Below are 15926 nucleotides of genomic sequence, written 5' to 3'. Positions count from 1 at the left end.
ACAGACTGCACGAAGATGAAGTAAGTAGGTGTGCTGCTGTTGTGTTTTAAGTTTCTGTTGTCATAAAAATAAACCCAAACCATATATATGTATATATGTATAACACACACACACACACACACACACACACACACACACACACACACACACACACATATATATATATATATATATATATATATATATATATATATATATATATATATAAAATATATACATATATATATACATATATATATATATATATATATATATATATATATATATATATATATATATATATATATATATATAATATATATACATACATACATATATATATATATATATATATATATATATATATATATATATATATATATATATATATATATATATGGTTTGTTGTTATTTTTAAAAAGACAGATAGTCCCAGACACTAGATTGGCACCCATTAAGCCATGGCACCCATGGCTGGGGACGTCCTGGCCAGAAGTCGACACACACAGCGGTTTCACTTCCCTGTCTCATATATCCGTGTGTGAACTGCTAGACGCTTCCATTCAGTCTCTTCTTTCCTCTTTACATTTACCAAAGCAAGACAGAAAAGAACAGTCTGTTCCATAAAGGCAAGAGAAGCTGCATCTAAAATCATTGGTATGGCAGCAGGTTCTCCATATATCAGCCTCCATAAGCAAGACCCTCCCAGGCACCTCTCCATGGGGTCTTACATGCTCTGCATCTCTTTTTAACTCCACCCACCCCATTCCCAAAACCCCCACGTCTGTTCGACCAGGTCAAACCACTTCCCTGGAGATGAGGAGGCAAACATTCAATAAAGGGCGGGACCGCCCCACCCCCGCCAATGAGCCTCATGTGGACTCCAGTGTGTCCAGCTGGAACACGTTGTGATTGGTTGGCGTGGTGAAGAAGAGCTGGTCAGCAGGTGACCGGTTGTCGCAGGGGCTGTTGAGCCCCAGGGTCCTTTCGAAGTCCAGGAGCTGCCCCATGAAGTTGAAATTTGGCGAGATGTTGGACTTCTTGCGTTTGACAAAGTCGTAGGCATCGTTGAGCGACAGGTTGAGCTTCTGCATCAGGTAGGCCACCGTGACGGTGACGGAGCGGCTGATGCCTGCCAGGCAGTGCACCAGGATGCCACATTTTTGGGAACGAGCTTCATCTGGAGGACAAAACCAAGAACACCAGTAAAGAAATGGGATAGACTGGTGGCATATCCATTACAAAGAAAACACCTTCAAAAACAAAAAAAAGAAGATAGTGATTTGAGAACAACTTGGATGACCACTGAGAAACTCATTTCTGACCACAGGAGAAAACATTATTTATTACTAAGGTCTGCTAGCAGGAGCAGAGAAGGTCATTTACAGTGGCAATAAATAACTGATACTTGCAAATACTCAGAAAAAAAAACCAGTGCTGTGATGAGACTATGAGCGCAGTGGGGCTCTGTGCCAGTATTCATGAGGACCTCACTACAAATCTCCTTCCAACTGATACAAGGCACCACAGAAAGAGAAGCTCTCCCGTTGGCTTGAGGGTGCAGCTGTGGTGGATGGAGCTCTGTTAGGCTTCAATCTGAGACCCACAAGCATCTGAACAACTGAACGGAACTTAATATCATTGCTGAGCAACGTGAAGTATCAGAAAACATGACCTGTAAAGCTCTCAACACATGAAGACGCCACCTACTGGACGTACAGTGTGTGTGTGGGGCGGGGGGGGGGGGGGGGGGGGTATTGATAACTATTGCTATGGCAAGCAGTTCTCCCCCCTTTTCTCTTGAGTCTAACGAGCAAGCTGTTTTTTCTACACACACAAAACCTTTTTATAAATGAAAATAAACATCTCACAATATGGAAATATACCGTCTTTACTGATCAAGAATAAACATTTCCATATTTCAGTACCTGAGTGTAGCAATAATGTGGTGCATTTTTAAGTCCATTGAGAAGTACATTTAAAAAAACTACCCACACTCCCTCAGTGTCTGTGTGTAACACCATACTTATTGTATACTTCAAGGTATGAAATGATTGTTAACCACTGTGTGTGTTAAAGTACTGACAGGCTTTTGTTTACTCTGAAAATGAAAGCACCCCTAGGGCAGCGAACAGTGTCCACCCAGCAAACAGGATGTTGGCTTAGCTTGGTGTGCACCAGTTTTACTTAAAAAATGATATCTGATGCAGCTATCAGTGCCACCACCACCACCACCACCACAGGAAGATGTATTTATGACAGTCGTACCTCAGCCCCTTGGTTCCTGTTTATTTTGCATGCAAACATCACTGAATTAAAACCCATTCCGTTTAATCCATTCACACAATGAGCAATTAATGAATGAAGAGTTTTCTGTATACCATGGCATACTCTTGTCACTAAAGTCTGACTCACCATAACCAGTGAAACCAAATAAACCTTCAAAGGACAACATTAAAACCAAACTACTGTTATGAGAGCAAAAATGTCACAACAGGAAAACACCTTCACAAAAACAAAGAAACTTGTGGCTGGAAGCATATCCAAAAAAAATTTAACTAGACAATCATTCATAACTGAAAATGTAGCCAAACAACTGAAAGTGTACCAAGCCAATAAGACACATCGTGATAATCAATGTTTTTATTGCAAAAGAAGCAACAACCACTCTGACCACTAATATGACCTTTCACCTCAGACCCTAACCTTACTACCGATCTGAACTTTTTGGCCACTGCATTTCACTTCAGCAGTGCCACCTCTCTCTCTCTCTCTCTCTCTCACACACACACACACACACACACACACACACACACACACACACACACACACACACACACACACACACACACACACACACACACGCACACACGCACACACACGCGCACACACACACGCGCACACACATGCCACAGAACAACAGTACACATTCCTGTTCCTCAGGGTAGGTCTGAGGTCTCAGATATCCTTCACTCTCTGTGCACATGTCTCATGGTCTCCTGGTTATAATGTACATTCCACAAGACACAGAAAGACTCTTGTCTCTGTTCACACACACAAGCAGCCAGCAGTCTGTGATGAACAGTATAGCTGAATATAATAAACAAAATAAAGTGTGTGTCGTCAGAGAAGTCTATCTGAACCTTAGCCTAGGGTACTGCTAAACAAGCCTCATAAAACTGTACAATAAACAAAACCATGGTCACGGACAGGACATGCTGAGGAAATGACTCTGTAGTGGGCTTGGAGTGACAGCAAGGGTGGCATTTCCTGAAAAACACTACACTAGTGCTGGTGACTCCATGCTGCTGAAAACCTGGATCACAGCTGACAAAGAACAATTTAATGGCAAGATAATGATAAACCCATTAAATGTTCCTTTATATTGTGAGACTTCACAACCATGTACCTTATAGCTCTAAGAAATGTTTAACCCTATCTTTGGATGCTGTAATATATATCGTCTAAAATCATTTATGTAGCTACAGGTTACTGCTGATGTTCTAGTATTCATAGCGTCGTTCATTCATGCATACACCGTCTCATTTACATGGACAACACACCTCTCAATATGATTTATGGCCAAGCCCAATGACATATGCACCTCCCATTAAATCACGTGACGGTATACAAGATTCCCTTTGTTACTGATCTCTAGTAAAGCCTTGTAAAGCTGACACACTGATCTGTTAAGAAGCCCTTTGGTAAGTGTTCCAGTGCTCCACACTGCTGACTCCATGTTATTCAATAACTGCATGACAACACGAACACCTAACACAACCCTAACCCCAACCCAACCCTAACACCTAACATTAACTCAACCCTAACCCCAACCCAACCCTAACACCTAACATTAACACAACCCTAACCCCAACCCAACCCTAACACCTAACATTAACACAACCCTAACTCAACCCTAACATTAACACAACCCTAACCCCAACCCAACCCTAACACCTAACATTAACACAACCCTAACCCCAACCCAACCCTAACACCTAACATTAACACAACCCTAACTCAACCCTAACATTAACACAACCCTAAAGCCTAACATTGACACCTCTAACCCCAACACAACCTTAACACATCCTCTAACCCAACTCTAACTCTAACACAACATCTAGACCTAATCCAACCCTAACACAGACCCCCTAGCTCAGCGCTCCACATTGCTGACTCCATGTTATTCAATAACGGTACTTCCGTTTGCTCATTAAGCTTAAAGATGGCTGCCAGCGTTTTACAGCTCAGTGACTGTAGGCACTTTCTGAATGAGTTAGAGAGGCAACGTTTTCTAGGACCCTCAAAGTTTTTGAACACACTTGAAGTAACCGTGTAAGAATGCAGTTGAAGCTTTCTGAGAGTACATAGTTACAAATGATAGCATTTGCAGTATAGCTGCAACACATAAATACACATAAACATATAACTGTTGGCATGAACTCTATTAAACTCAAAATTCTTATGGGGACAAATTAATAATAAAAATAATATCATCACTAACCATAACTCTAAATAATCTCCAACACTAACTCTAGAACTCACTAAACCCAACATCATTTATACAACAAAAACAAACAGAACCAGAATAAAACAATCAAACTAAAAACATTTTGAAGACATTCTATCAGGGTGGCCACTTACCAATGAAAGAGATGGCCTCAGGAAAAAACTGCGACAGGTTTTGGCTCCAGTGATCCGAGATGGGGATTTGTTTGTACTTGAATTCTCCGTCGTGCTCAAACATGTTAGGCAGGTTGGGAGTTACATTGAGGATGTACTTGATGTTGTACTTGCCCAAAACATCCAAGTTGGTCGAATCTTTGGCACAGCCCAGGTAAAGATACGGGAGTATCTGAACAGGGAATGCTGGCTGGTTATTGGGTAAGGGGCTCCCCTCCGATTCAGTGGCACTACCCGGCTCCCTGTCCGATTCTCCATCAGAACAATCTGAACTGATTCGTAGCCCCCCCAGGCCCAAAACAGACGTAGGAGGGGAGCTACTTGGACAGGAACAGTCCAGGTTGGTCTCGCAGTGTTCGGGATATTCTGTCTGAAACTTGGTAAATCCTCCTAGAATAAAGTGAGGAAAATATAGAGTTTGTCAAAAATTAAATCATAGAGCTATCAGACATGGCAATCCAAATAAACAGAGCTTTCTAGTGTTACACTTCATGAAGTGCATTTTATAATCAGTTCAGTATAAACATCGTAATGGTAATCTCACGAGGTATCCTGAACCTCACGCACAGTCAGAAAAATCTCTGCTTGTCGTTCAGTTTCAGTGGATGTTTTTGTGAATGGTAGCGATTCACAATGTAAAATACTGACAATGCTTTTGAATTCTACGAAATGTAATAAATTTGTTATCTCCCAAAAACAACTGAAAATACGTCAAATAATGAAGGGACTGCAAAGGTTTGCGTTTTACTTTCTCTTCCTTTTTCATTCATGAAATGCGTGCTCACTCCTGAACGACGACAACATGGCGGAGCCATTTTAGAAAAATTAATTGAAAACATCTTTGGGTTTTCAAATGTTTCAGGCGTTAAGGACAGCCTGTTACGTTCAAACTGTAAAGTTGACCATTTCACAAAGAATATTTACCAATAAAATTGAATACTAAAAGCACTTCCCATTTCGGCGCTGTAGTTACACATTAATCCGTGTATTACTAAGGTTCTGGCTATAGCTCTCGCCAGCAGACTCAGGCGAGCACGAATGCCATCGCGTAAGATGACAACTGTAAATTTGTTGGACTTCGCGTTATTTCAAATTTGTTGCAAATACCTTATTTTGTCACTATAGTTCTGATAGCACCGTCCACAGACTAAGCGACTAAATGTAATGTTTACTATAAAATGTTGTCCATTTCTCAACTTCTGATAACTAATTTCACTTTAAGAGCCAGCATAACAAATCACAACAAAAACATGAAAAAACTCAAGGTGTCAAGAAATACAGAGAAATACACAGAAAGCGCGGAGAATTGACGTATTGGCACATTAAACTTTTGAATGGTAAATGCAGAGCATGGAAGGAATCCTCGCCTTTGATCGGGTAAGTTACACTAATGTTTATAGGTCATGTAGGTGTGTAACTTGTTTATATATAATTAACATGTATATGTGTGTGTGTGTTGGTCAGTATTCTTACCTTCCAAGTAGTAAGCCTTACACCCGTCGTCCCGTAATTTCTGCATCAGAAGACCCAGAACAGTGCTAGCTGCCCCGTTCTCCTGCCATTCCGCGGTGGCCTCATCGTACAAAACCACGGTGTCCGTCTTGCATCGTTTTACAAACTTCTCCTTGTCCTCGTTATTTGGAATTATGGATCGGATAGGTAAATTCCCCTTCTTTAGCCTCCGTAACATCAAACCTGGAATTGCCAAATTTATTGCCGATTCTATGTGAGATGATTCATAGAGCTCGTGTGATCTGCAGTCCAGCAGAAGCAGCGAGCTCACCCCGGACTCCAGTTCGTCTTGCAGCCATTCCACGCTCTTGCTCGACATTATCATAGGCACGTCCCGGGAACTGCTCCAAAGATTATTTTTCATTAGGGAAATAGGACGAGGCTGTTACATGCAATAAAATAAGGGGAAATCAGGCGACACAACTTCCCCCATTTACAAACCCAAGAGCGGCGATTCTCCAGTAAACCTCGTTTCAATCAAGCAAGTGGTACCGAGATTTCAAGTTGTCCGATAAAAGAGTGCGAAAACACATCACGGCTCTCCTAGTCCAGTCTGTTGAAACGGGAGAATGTGTACTTTCGCGTCGTCGTCCATGAGAAGGCGCAACGTGTGACGGATGTCTAAAGCGGACGTCTGGTGCCACTACACATGTAATGTTTTCAGGATTTCTTATGAATAGAGGCGTTCATGATCACGGTATGTCCTCCGTTCCGCCCGCCGCTCTCCTGTTTGTCACTTCCAGCGAGCGCTTTGACAGGCTGTAATAAAGGGCAGGAGGGGAGGAGTTTACCCGGGCTTGTTTAAAGACGCAGTGCGTCCTTACTATCAACGTCCAAAGTTGAGTCAAAGGACAGCTATAATTGTCGAAGTAAAATATACCCCATTACAGCCTCGGGGATTCAATTGTAGAAAAATGAAAGTGAAGGAACCTTTGCTAACTGATGTACTTACGTCTGGATTGTAGCGACAACAATGCTAACTGTAGGCAATGGATACAATGTTATCAATGTGATGATGGTGAAATAATATTAATGAGTTAGGTTACTTAAATGTTTTAACACACAGCAGGGGATAACCAATAACTCAATATGTGTAGGTGAGTGCATATTTTACAGGTGACAATTTCTCTACGATGGCTCAAGTAAACTTTAAAAGGCTCAAGGTCCTTTAAAAGACGCGTCTCGTCTTTGCGCAACAGCTGCGTTTGCGCATCTCATCTCTGCGGAACAGCTGCTTTTGTACGATTGTCGATTGTGAATGAAAACTTTAGTAACGTCACTTATGTCTTATGTATTGGACATATTCGGTTATCAGTTATGAGCAAAACAGCTGAGTGAGCACTTCTGTTACATTCACTAGCCTATATTCACTATATTTTTACCTGTTACTGAATCTTATGTTTGTATACATATACGTACACTGGCTTCACCTCATAGAACTTCAAAGCACTGCCCCTAATCCTAACCCTACACTTCCAGTTTCTCAACTCTAAAAAACTGAAACCACTACACTATTATTACTTGTGTTTTATTTCATAAACAACTGACATTTTTTCTCTACAAAACGGCAAGCCCAAGCTAACAAATGCTCCCGAGTATTAAAATGATCTTTAATCGAAATTAAACAGTTCTGTGGCCAGGCAGGGTTCAGTAAAAGTCTATCCATTAGGAATCAAAATGTGCAGATGGATATTGTGAAAGATACTGCTACAAATGTGAAAGGAGGCCGTCTGATTTCATCACAGCTGCACAGTAGACTGGGTGGTGTACACAATGGCCTTTTATGCATCCAGAGGACTTATACTCCAGACTGTCAGCCTTTGTGTTTTTATGCTAGTACCCCAAACTCTTCCACAAACAGTAGGTGCAGGGTTTAGACATGGAGTTTCCTCGATGGATCCTCACAACAGCACACCAAATCATTTTTGCCCCATGAAACTAGTGTAAAAAAAAGAAAAAAAATGTCACTTTTGTGTTAGTATTTCCCTTTTGTGTTAGTGTTCATATTGTTAGTATTCCCTTTGTGTTAGTATCCACATTGTGTTAGTAGTTCCCTTTTATGTTAGTATTTTCATTTGCTTGTTAATTTATAATTCACAATAAGACACGAGCTGTACCTTATGATTAATCTCACAATTATATAGTATATTAAACTATACAGTTTGTGTATTTCTGAACTAATCTATAATAACTTTTAAATTAAACTGAAAATCTGCAAAATATTCTCAAACTTACCTGTTCCTAAAGCTGGTGATGTCTGTACAGGTCGCTGGTGGGCATAGAAGTCAGAGTTCCTCTCCCAGTGTTTGAGTGCACTATAGTGACACCAGAGAACGCCTCACAAGCATACAATGTATTTGCCCACACAACACCTACATTTCATAACTAAGACATGACATCAAGACACAACGAAGTAAACTGCTATGGGAACTGCTCAAAGTGCCCCGCCCTACTGAGAGACGCTGCTCACTACACAGGTCATTAGACTCTCACTAATGTTCAGGTTGTTTAAGTGCCCAAATGACACCCATCGGAGGGTTAGTTTCCATACATTTACCTGACACTTCCTCCAGAACTACACCAGTCTGCCATTATCAACATGACTGAAAATATATAAATGCAAGATGTCATAACCTTGCAGCAAATAAATATTGTATGCATTTTTTGACATAGGTCAAACATGGCCATCTTGAGCTAAGTAAAAACTGTATTCATCATCTCACATTAAGAGAAACAATGCTTTTAGCAAATACTATTAGAGAAAGTTCATATAATGGAAAAGCCAAATTGACCAAATAAATAAATCAAGATATTATTAACAAAAACTCTCATACTAATAAAGTCCTTTTATTAACAAAAACTCTCTTATTAATAAAAGCCCTGTTATTAATAAAGGCATCCTATTAATGAAGTCATTTTATTAATAAAAGTCTTATTAGTAAGTCTCTTATGTGTGGAAAAGCATATAAAACAGCAAAAACAACAACTTGACAACTTAATGCAGCTTTTAGATATCCAGGCAAAAGGATCCTGAGGCTCTCAAGCATAACCATAACCATAACACCTAACTCTGACCTTAAACCTAACCCCTGACCCTAAGCTTATCTGTAAATGTATCCCTAACCCTGACCCTAACACGTTATTCACCTTCTGGGGATGAGGCCACGACAGAGCCATTAGCTGCATGCAGGTCAAGGACAGGGTTAGGAGTTCAGAGTCAGTGTCAGGATTAGGGGGTCGGGGGTTAGTTAGTTAACCATTAGTTAGTTAGTTACTTAGTTAACCATAACCCTAACCTTATTCATGTCCTTGTTTGACACAGATCTGATTTGCACCAACATATTTAATCACTTTAAGACTTCAAAGTCCACAAAACTACAATTGTGTTCCAACAAAAAGCAAACATTTCCTTAAATGTAATTCTAGCGTTGTACTGTGTCAAGCAGTAAACATTAAAAGTACAAATTAGACTCTTAAGGAAAGGTCCAATGGACAAAATAGGTTTTCATCAGCTTTCTAGAACATGTGGTGAAGGGATCTGTTTGTGGAACCTTCAAAACGTTCATAGAAATATTCACCAGTAGTAATAGCTGTAAAGCGGCAAACACAATAAGCTCTTCAAAGCTCAGAAACATCAAAATGTGGCATTCATGTGGCAATCACATGTAGCTTATTTAATACTGACTACATTCAGCAGCTCTTCTGAAGGTTCAGCATGTTCACATGCATCAGGTCTGTAAGATGGGCCTCTATGTGCAGATGTTCCAGACTCAGTTCATCGTGAAATGTCACGTTTTAAATGTAACACAGTACAATCGTGTTCAATCTTATTTGAAGTATTACTGTTATTATTTTTTAAGTATTAACACGTCTCTTTTACACAGCCCTCCTCTCCCCCTAATCATTAAAGGGGCATTTTTCCTAGGCTTCTCTTTGATTTGGTGTGTGATCTGAAGGAGGCAAAAGGAAATATGACTGTGCAGCACATGCGTGGGCTGCTCCATGCTGACGGCCCACATGGGGAAGACACATACTGGACTCCCAGACAAACACAAATTCAATACTCACAGAGAGAGAGAGAAACCTGGAAATGAACCAACACTGCCCAGCCTGACCAGTGCTGGTGCTTGGGGGGATACCTGAGGTCATACAGCTCAAGACAGGACCGGACACTGTTCCCTATGCCATTGTGCGGGTTTTTAAAACACAGGCAGAGGAACAACAGAGAAAAAGTGATGCCACTCACGCCTGCTTCTGCCAGGACAGGACATCAAACCTTACTGGCATGGCTGCACATTCGACAAACCACGCCGGTCACGCACACCTCCTACACCAGCATACTGGAGCCAGATTTTCATTTCACCCCCCCCCCCCCCCCACACACACACACCTTTTTTGAAAATAAATAATGAGCAGGCAAATTAGAGGCTAAAGAAACTGAACGAACAAAGCCCTGAGAAGACTGCATGGGGCGGAGCTCCTCAGAAGCATGGCGGTAGTGTAGAGCTCTGGAAGCGTGATGATCCACATGTTGTCTCCATAAGAAGCCAATGTGGGAGGGAGGAAGGGAGAAAAAAAAACAGCCGCCTCATTCTTCCCTCAGCCTCCCGGGCCTCACATGCATTATGTGGAATACTGCACTGAATTTCGCTCTAGATTTTTTTTGTTTTTGTTACTCTATTTTACAAAATGCACCAAGAACCACTGCCACAGAGAGAGAGCTACATCCTTATTAAAACCAGTCCCTTTAAAGATGTGTCTTCTTGCTTCAGGCCAGAATGGGAGCTGCATGCAGGCCAGTGCCTTAGGCAAACCTCTCACACGTTGGCATGGAGAAGCAGGAGACCTTGTATGGTGCAGCCTCATGAGACGGGGAGAACAGACGGGGCCAAGCTTGATTCAGCAGCCCTCCAAATTTCCATGAGTATGAAGCCCCTCACACAGGCACAGGTCCATGCCAAGGGCTCCTTCTATGGCTCACGGCATGCTCAGAGTTCCCTGGGGATCCAGCCTAGCCCAGCAGAGATCTCCCTGGAGCTGGAGTGAGGTCATTCATCTAGCATGACAACAAAGCCCAAAGAGTTCGCTCATTCAGCCAAGCTCTTACTCTTAGTAATGCTGGAGACCCTCCCCCCTTACATTCTGAACTGTTAGATTAAAAATAACTGGATCCAGCCTCATTGAGGTCTTGGCTGTATGAGTTTATTACTCAATAATTTCTGAATAAATAACTTTCTTTCCACTTTGGCGTTGGTGAGTCATATGGGCAGCAAAACAGCAGAGAAGTTCTAATTCTTGTTCACTGTATTTGTCATGTCGGTGAAGTTCAGCCAAGCATCACCATGCAGCTGCACTCCTGCACATCACTACTGGGTTAAGAGCCCTTAACTTCAAACGTTACACATCAGCTCTGTCCTGCACATCAGCTCTGACCTGCACACCATTCATTTCATAGTACCTTTAAAGAAACACAGAAGGCACAAAAACCACCTTAACATAGCACAGAGGAAGCACTCGCCATGAGAAACAGCACAGAGATTGTGTAATTTAATTTAAGATAAATCCTTTAAAAAAATCAGTATACAAAAGAAATGTCTTTATTTTTAAGTTTATAAAAATCTCACTAAAACACACCCCAGTTCTCATTAAAGACATTCATTTGTACTTGACTGTAGTACACAACCTGAGTTTCAAACTAAAATAAGAAAATGTCACAAAGGAACAACGAAGCAGATTATAGCATAATATACAACAAATGTTAAACAAAAAATGTAATTTCTTAACTGGTGTTCATCAAGATGGATGTGTTTGCCATGCAGTGTTGCAGTGAATTTGATGCATATGCTGATGCAAATGTCATTAAAAGTGTCTTGTGAAACCTTTGGAAACCCTGACAGAGCAGAATACCACACAGCATCAGTACAAATCTCAGCTCAAACTGGTATTCTTTTCCCTGCAGCACTTAACAACATGGACTAATTACTAAAGTGTCTATACCAGAAAATAATGTGTGTGTGTGTGTGGGGGGGGTGGGGGGGGGCAGGTGTCACTCTTACTACTGAGAAATAGACACATTTCACTGCTACCAACTAACCAGTGAATAATTTTGAGGATGTGGGCACAGTCCTGAGGCACTTTACCAGAATGCACTGGTGTCCGAGGAAGAAGATGTAAGGAGGTGTAGCTCCAGCAGAGGGTTAGTTCATTTTACAGGTATGATGCTGCTAAGGCAGAGGAGGAAGAGGTGGGAGGAAGAGCAGAAAGAAGAGAGCAGCTCTAATCCGCACAGCCTTCAGGCATGCATGGATCTGCAGCGCAGGGGGGAAGCTGTAGGATCTTGTCCTGGTTGTCAGTCCACTCCTTCAGCCTGTCCTCCGTCAGTGTGAGTCTCTGCTCCAAGATGGCCACTGTCTACAACGGGAAAGAGTAAGAGGGGGAGTATCACTGAGAGTGAGAGCACCAGTGTGTGTGTGTGTGTGTGTGTGTGTGTGAGAGAAGGAACACAAGGGCAGGGTGTATTGGTGGGGGGGTGTGGGGGAGTCATAATCCAGCGTCTCAAACATGCATGAATGCCTCTATTTTCGCCCCAGACAGATGTGCTGTTCTCCTTACAGACAATCCAGCCGATTATGGAGGGAGAAATACGAGACCCCATTGCTCGCCACATGAAGCAGAAACCGAACACCACAGGCTCTGTGTGGGGCGGAAGCGGAGCAGCACACGTCAAGAAAAGCGTCCTTCTGTTAACGTAGACCACGACACCATGCCAAGGGGGAGCAGGGGCACACAGGGTCTGTGCCAGGGTGTGGAGGGGCGTGGCCTGTCCATGGCCCAGGGCATCAAGGGGTGTGGCCTGGCCTTGTGCCAGGGTGTGGAGGGGCGTGGCCTGGCCTTGTGCCAGGGAGTGACCTAGCTTGGGGGAACGAAGACAGCGTGTGGCCGGCCACCCTGACCTTTAGGCGCCATGGGAGTGTTGACTGAACACAACGCCACGAACATACAGGAACCGCTTTAAGCAAGTGTGAGTGTAGTGGCACAGCCACAGGAACCTGGTGGTACACAAGGTGTGTCCCATCCCTCTCACCGTCATTACCAGAATTTAATGAAGACGACACAAATGAAAAACAACAACTTCAACATGGGGAACATGATAGTTCCTGGTCATATCTAAATGGAATCACAATCCTTGATAACAAACAAGGAAATTAGTGCACGTGTTACGACTACTGAATAAGGATATTTTATTTATTTTATAAGAATACTCCTGTCACTGTAGTTTGATACCAAATGGTCTGAGACAGAGGAGAAGAGCACTACCTTGTTGCTTAACAGTGGAACAGAACAGTCAGTCTAAAGTGATTCGTCATGGTAAATGGTCATGTAATTACAGCCATGTCCATATTCCAGTGTATCCAGTCCAATCTGATCTGTCCGTTAAAGTTCAACACTAATGCATGTTTGTTAAGGCTTTTATCCACTGGGCAAAAGAGCTTCATATATTACTTTTTGGTAGTGATGGAGGAAGATGGGAAAATATATGACAATACTTAAATAAAAGACACAAGGGACACTCGAATAAGACACAACATGATCAAGTTAGTGCTTAGGTAATGACAACTGAATTATTACTATAAGTTTGCTCAATATAGTTAATTGTACTTATATATTAGGTATACTTATATATTAATTATACTTTACACACACACACACACACACACACACACACACACACACACACACACACACACACACACACACACACACACACACACACACACACACACACACACAACTTTCTGCACAGAAACTAGCCATTATGCAATGAGTTTTGATTTGGCTACTAGTACCATAATACTGAAATGTTTGTCGACGTGCCATTGTTTACTCAGTAGACAGCAAATGAAATAAGCTTCTTTAGAAATCTGAGTAGTTCAACATCCCAGAATAAGATTAATTATTTGAATTATGACCCTGAATAACCTCTGGCAGCACTGTTTGGTTTTGGACAATTTTACGATCACTTTATGACAACATTTACAGTTGCAGAATCCGATTTGTGACTGGTGGGATGGCAAGACACTTGTGACCCTACGCTCGCATATAGCTGCAGCGTCTTCACATGCTGGTACCTCACACGCCGGTTCCTCACACGCTGGTTCTCCAATGCTGGGTCCTCCCTGCCCGCAGTCTGCCACCCAAACCCTCAGCACACGGTGCTGCTGAGCACAGCATGGCGGGGACGAGCTGGAGACATGTAAGCGGGCTTCCTGAGCCAGCCCTCTGGGCCCAGCACTGAAGAGCTGCAGCTCGATAACATCTGTGCTGCTTCATGCTGGAGAGAATGGTTTAGCATTTCCTTCCTGTGCTGGTGTGCTTTTCCAATCAATATTTGCAAAGAACCATCATCCTGATATAAAGGGCTGGAGAACTCGGGTTTTACGCACTGGCGCATCAGACTGAGAACAAATTCATAGGTATTACTATTATTAGTATTATTATTATTATTATTATTATTATTAAGTAAACGCACTGATGAAACAGATCAGGCAATTCAGGCAAAGATTGTTGCTGCAAACAGCAGTGGAGCTGCACTGCTCTAAGGGAACCAATGAAAACTGGGCAAAATTTCTTCAGCTTGCATATTTTATCACACACTGGACAGTCATGGTCACTGGACCAGTATCCTTTTTCATTTGTTCTTATCGTTAGGAGCAAGAAATCAATTTCCTTGAGGGCATCTAAAAATGCTTTCACATCTCGTATCCTCATCCAGCCTCTAGAGACTTGGAGAAACAGCAGTCAGAGATGCCCATGCATGTGTAGCAGCTCTCTTCCCTCAAACCACTTAAACTGAAACGCCCCTCCTTCAGAGGTGCTTACAAGTCTTATCTACAAGGTGAAAGAGCACATCAAAGAGCAAGAAAGAGCAAGTCAAAGATCAGATCAAATCACTGAAAATTTCAATTCTGAAGAAAGTTTTGAGGTTTGCTCTATATGTATTCAATCCCAGATCTACTGAGCCAACCTAGGTTTTCATTTATAAGGCAGCAGTTTGCATAGATACATGAGTGAAAGTTCACAATGACCCCGCACTGATGGAAATGACTTGTAAATGAGGTTATGTGTAAGTGTCTGTCACCATGCATGGTCAAGCAGAATGAATGGCATGCCAAAACAACAGAAACGAATGCACAGCAGACAGAAGAGAAACACGATCAGGTTATATCACTGGGAGCAAGACAGCAAGCAGACACAAAATCCCAACACTTTAAATCAGTGGTCTGCAAGAAGGAAGAATGGATGCCTTTATACTAAGTGAATGCAAGTGTTTATTATATTTCCATGTACTTCTTAAATCACTCTGATAAGTCCATAAGAGCTTGTTAAAGCCTTTTCAGGATCCAGACGATTTCTCCATTGGTAACTCAGCACTTGGCTCGCTCCTGAGTGTTTTTAGCCACAGCTAGGGATCAGCTAGGGGTCAATCTTGTTGCTGACATACCTGTGAAAACAATGCTTATAGGTTCTGGACTCATTTTAATAAAACTGAACAGTAAAAAAAAAATTTGATTGTCCCAGGTTCTTTGAAAGATTTGCATCTGATAATAACAATGTCATTGTTATTGACACTGTTATTAAGCAGCAGGCTTGGACATAGCCTCAGGGGGCGGAGTCTGAGTGACGGATAAAGACTGTGGGGAAAGTGATGACTAACCCTCTGTTTCAGGTTTAAGTATAAAATATTTATG

At 41.9% G+C, this 15926-nt stretch overlaps 2 protein-coding genes across 3 annotated transcripts in view; both read right to left on the bottom strand.

Annotated features, from left to right (window-relative positions):
• Nucleotides 1–385: 385 nt before the first annotated feature.
• Nucleotides 386–6921, bottom strand: dusp7 (dual specificity phosphatase 7). The gene is made up of 3 exons (XM_077005421.1): nt 6139–6921; nt 4627–5055; nt 386–1159 (listed from the first exon to the last, which is right to left on the bottom strand). Exons 1-3 carry the CDS (start codon nt 6539–6541, stop codon nt 852–854), a joined length of 1140 nt encoding a protein of 379 aa, XP_076861536.1. The 5' UTR covers nt 6542–6921; the 3' UTR covers nt 386–851.
• A 4446-nt stretch (nt 6922–11367) lies between these two features.
• Nucleotides 11368–15926, bottom strand: part of poc1a (POC1 centriolar protein A) — a 54905-nt gene continuing 50346 nt past the window's right edge. The window contains exons 11-12 of one of the 2 annotated variants that reach the window (XR_013130835.1): nt 12318–12588; nt 11368–11635 (exon numbers count right to left, since the gene is read on the bottom strand). Coding sequence is in view for 1 of the 2 variants with exons in the window: in XM_077005392.1 (XP_076861507.1) it covers nt 12454–12588 (135 nt within the window). In the remaining variant the exon portion in view is untranslated. Of the gene's footprint in view, nt 11636–11669; nt 12589–15926 lie in introns of those variants that run through there. The other variant, XM_077005392.1, reaches the window with a different exon arrangement.

Source organism: Brachyhypopomus gauderio, chromosome 1, assembly GCF_052324685.1.
Source record: "Brachyhypopomus gauderio isolate BG-103 chromosome 1, BGAUD_0.2, whole genome shotgun sequence".
NCBI classification, from domain to species: domain Eukaryota; kingdom Metazoa; phylum Chordata; class Actinopteri; order Gymnotiformes; family Hypopomidae; genus Brachyhypopomus; species Brachyhypopomus gauderio.
Note: the sequence above shows the minus strand (reverse complement) of the source record. Positions and strands in the feature narration are given on the sequence as shown.

What these genes read in the sequence shown, in the direction of transcription:
- dusp7 (XM_077005421.1), bottom strand. Translation starts at nt 6,541, where the DNA reads ATGAAAAATAATCTTTGGAGCAGTTCCCGGGACGTGCCTATGATAATG. An exon ending in TAAGGCTTACTACTTGGAAG is followed by an intron (nt 5,056 to 6,138) that starts GTAAGAATACTG and finishes ACTTTATTCTAG; the next exon opens with GAGGATTTACCAAGTTTCAG. An exon ending in TGAGGCCATCTCTTTCATTG is followed by an intron (nt 1,160 to 4,626) that starts GTAAGTGGCCAC and finishes TTTGTCCTCCAG; the next exon opens with ATGAAGCTCGTTCCCAAAAA.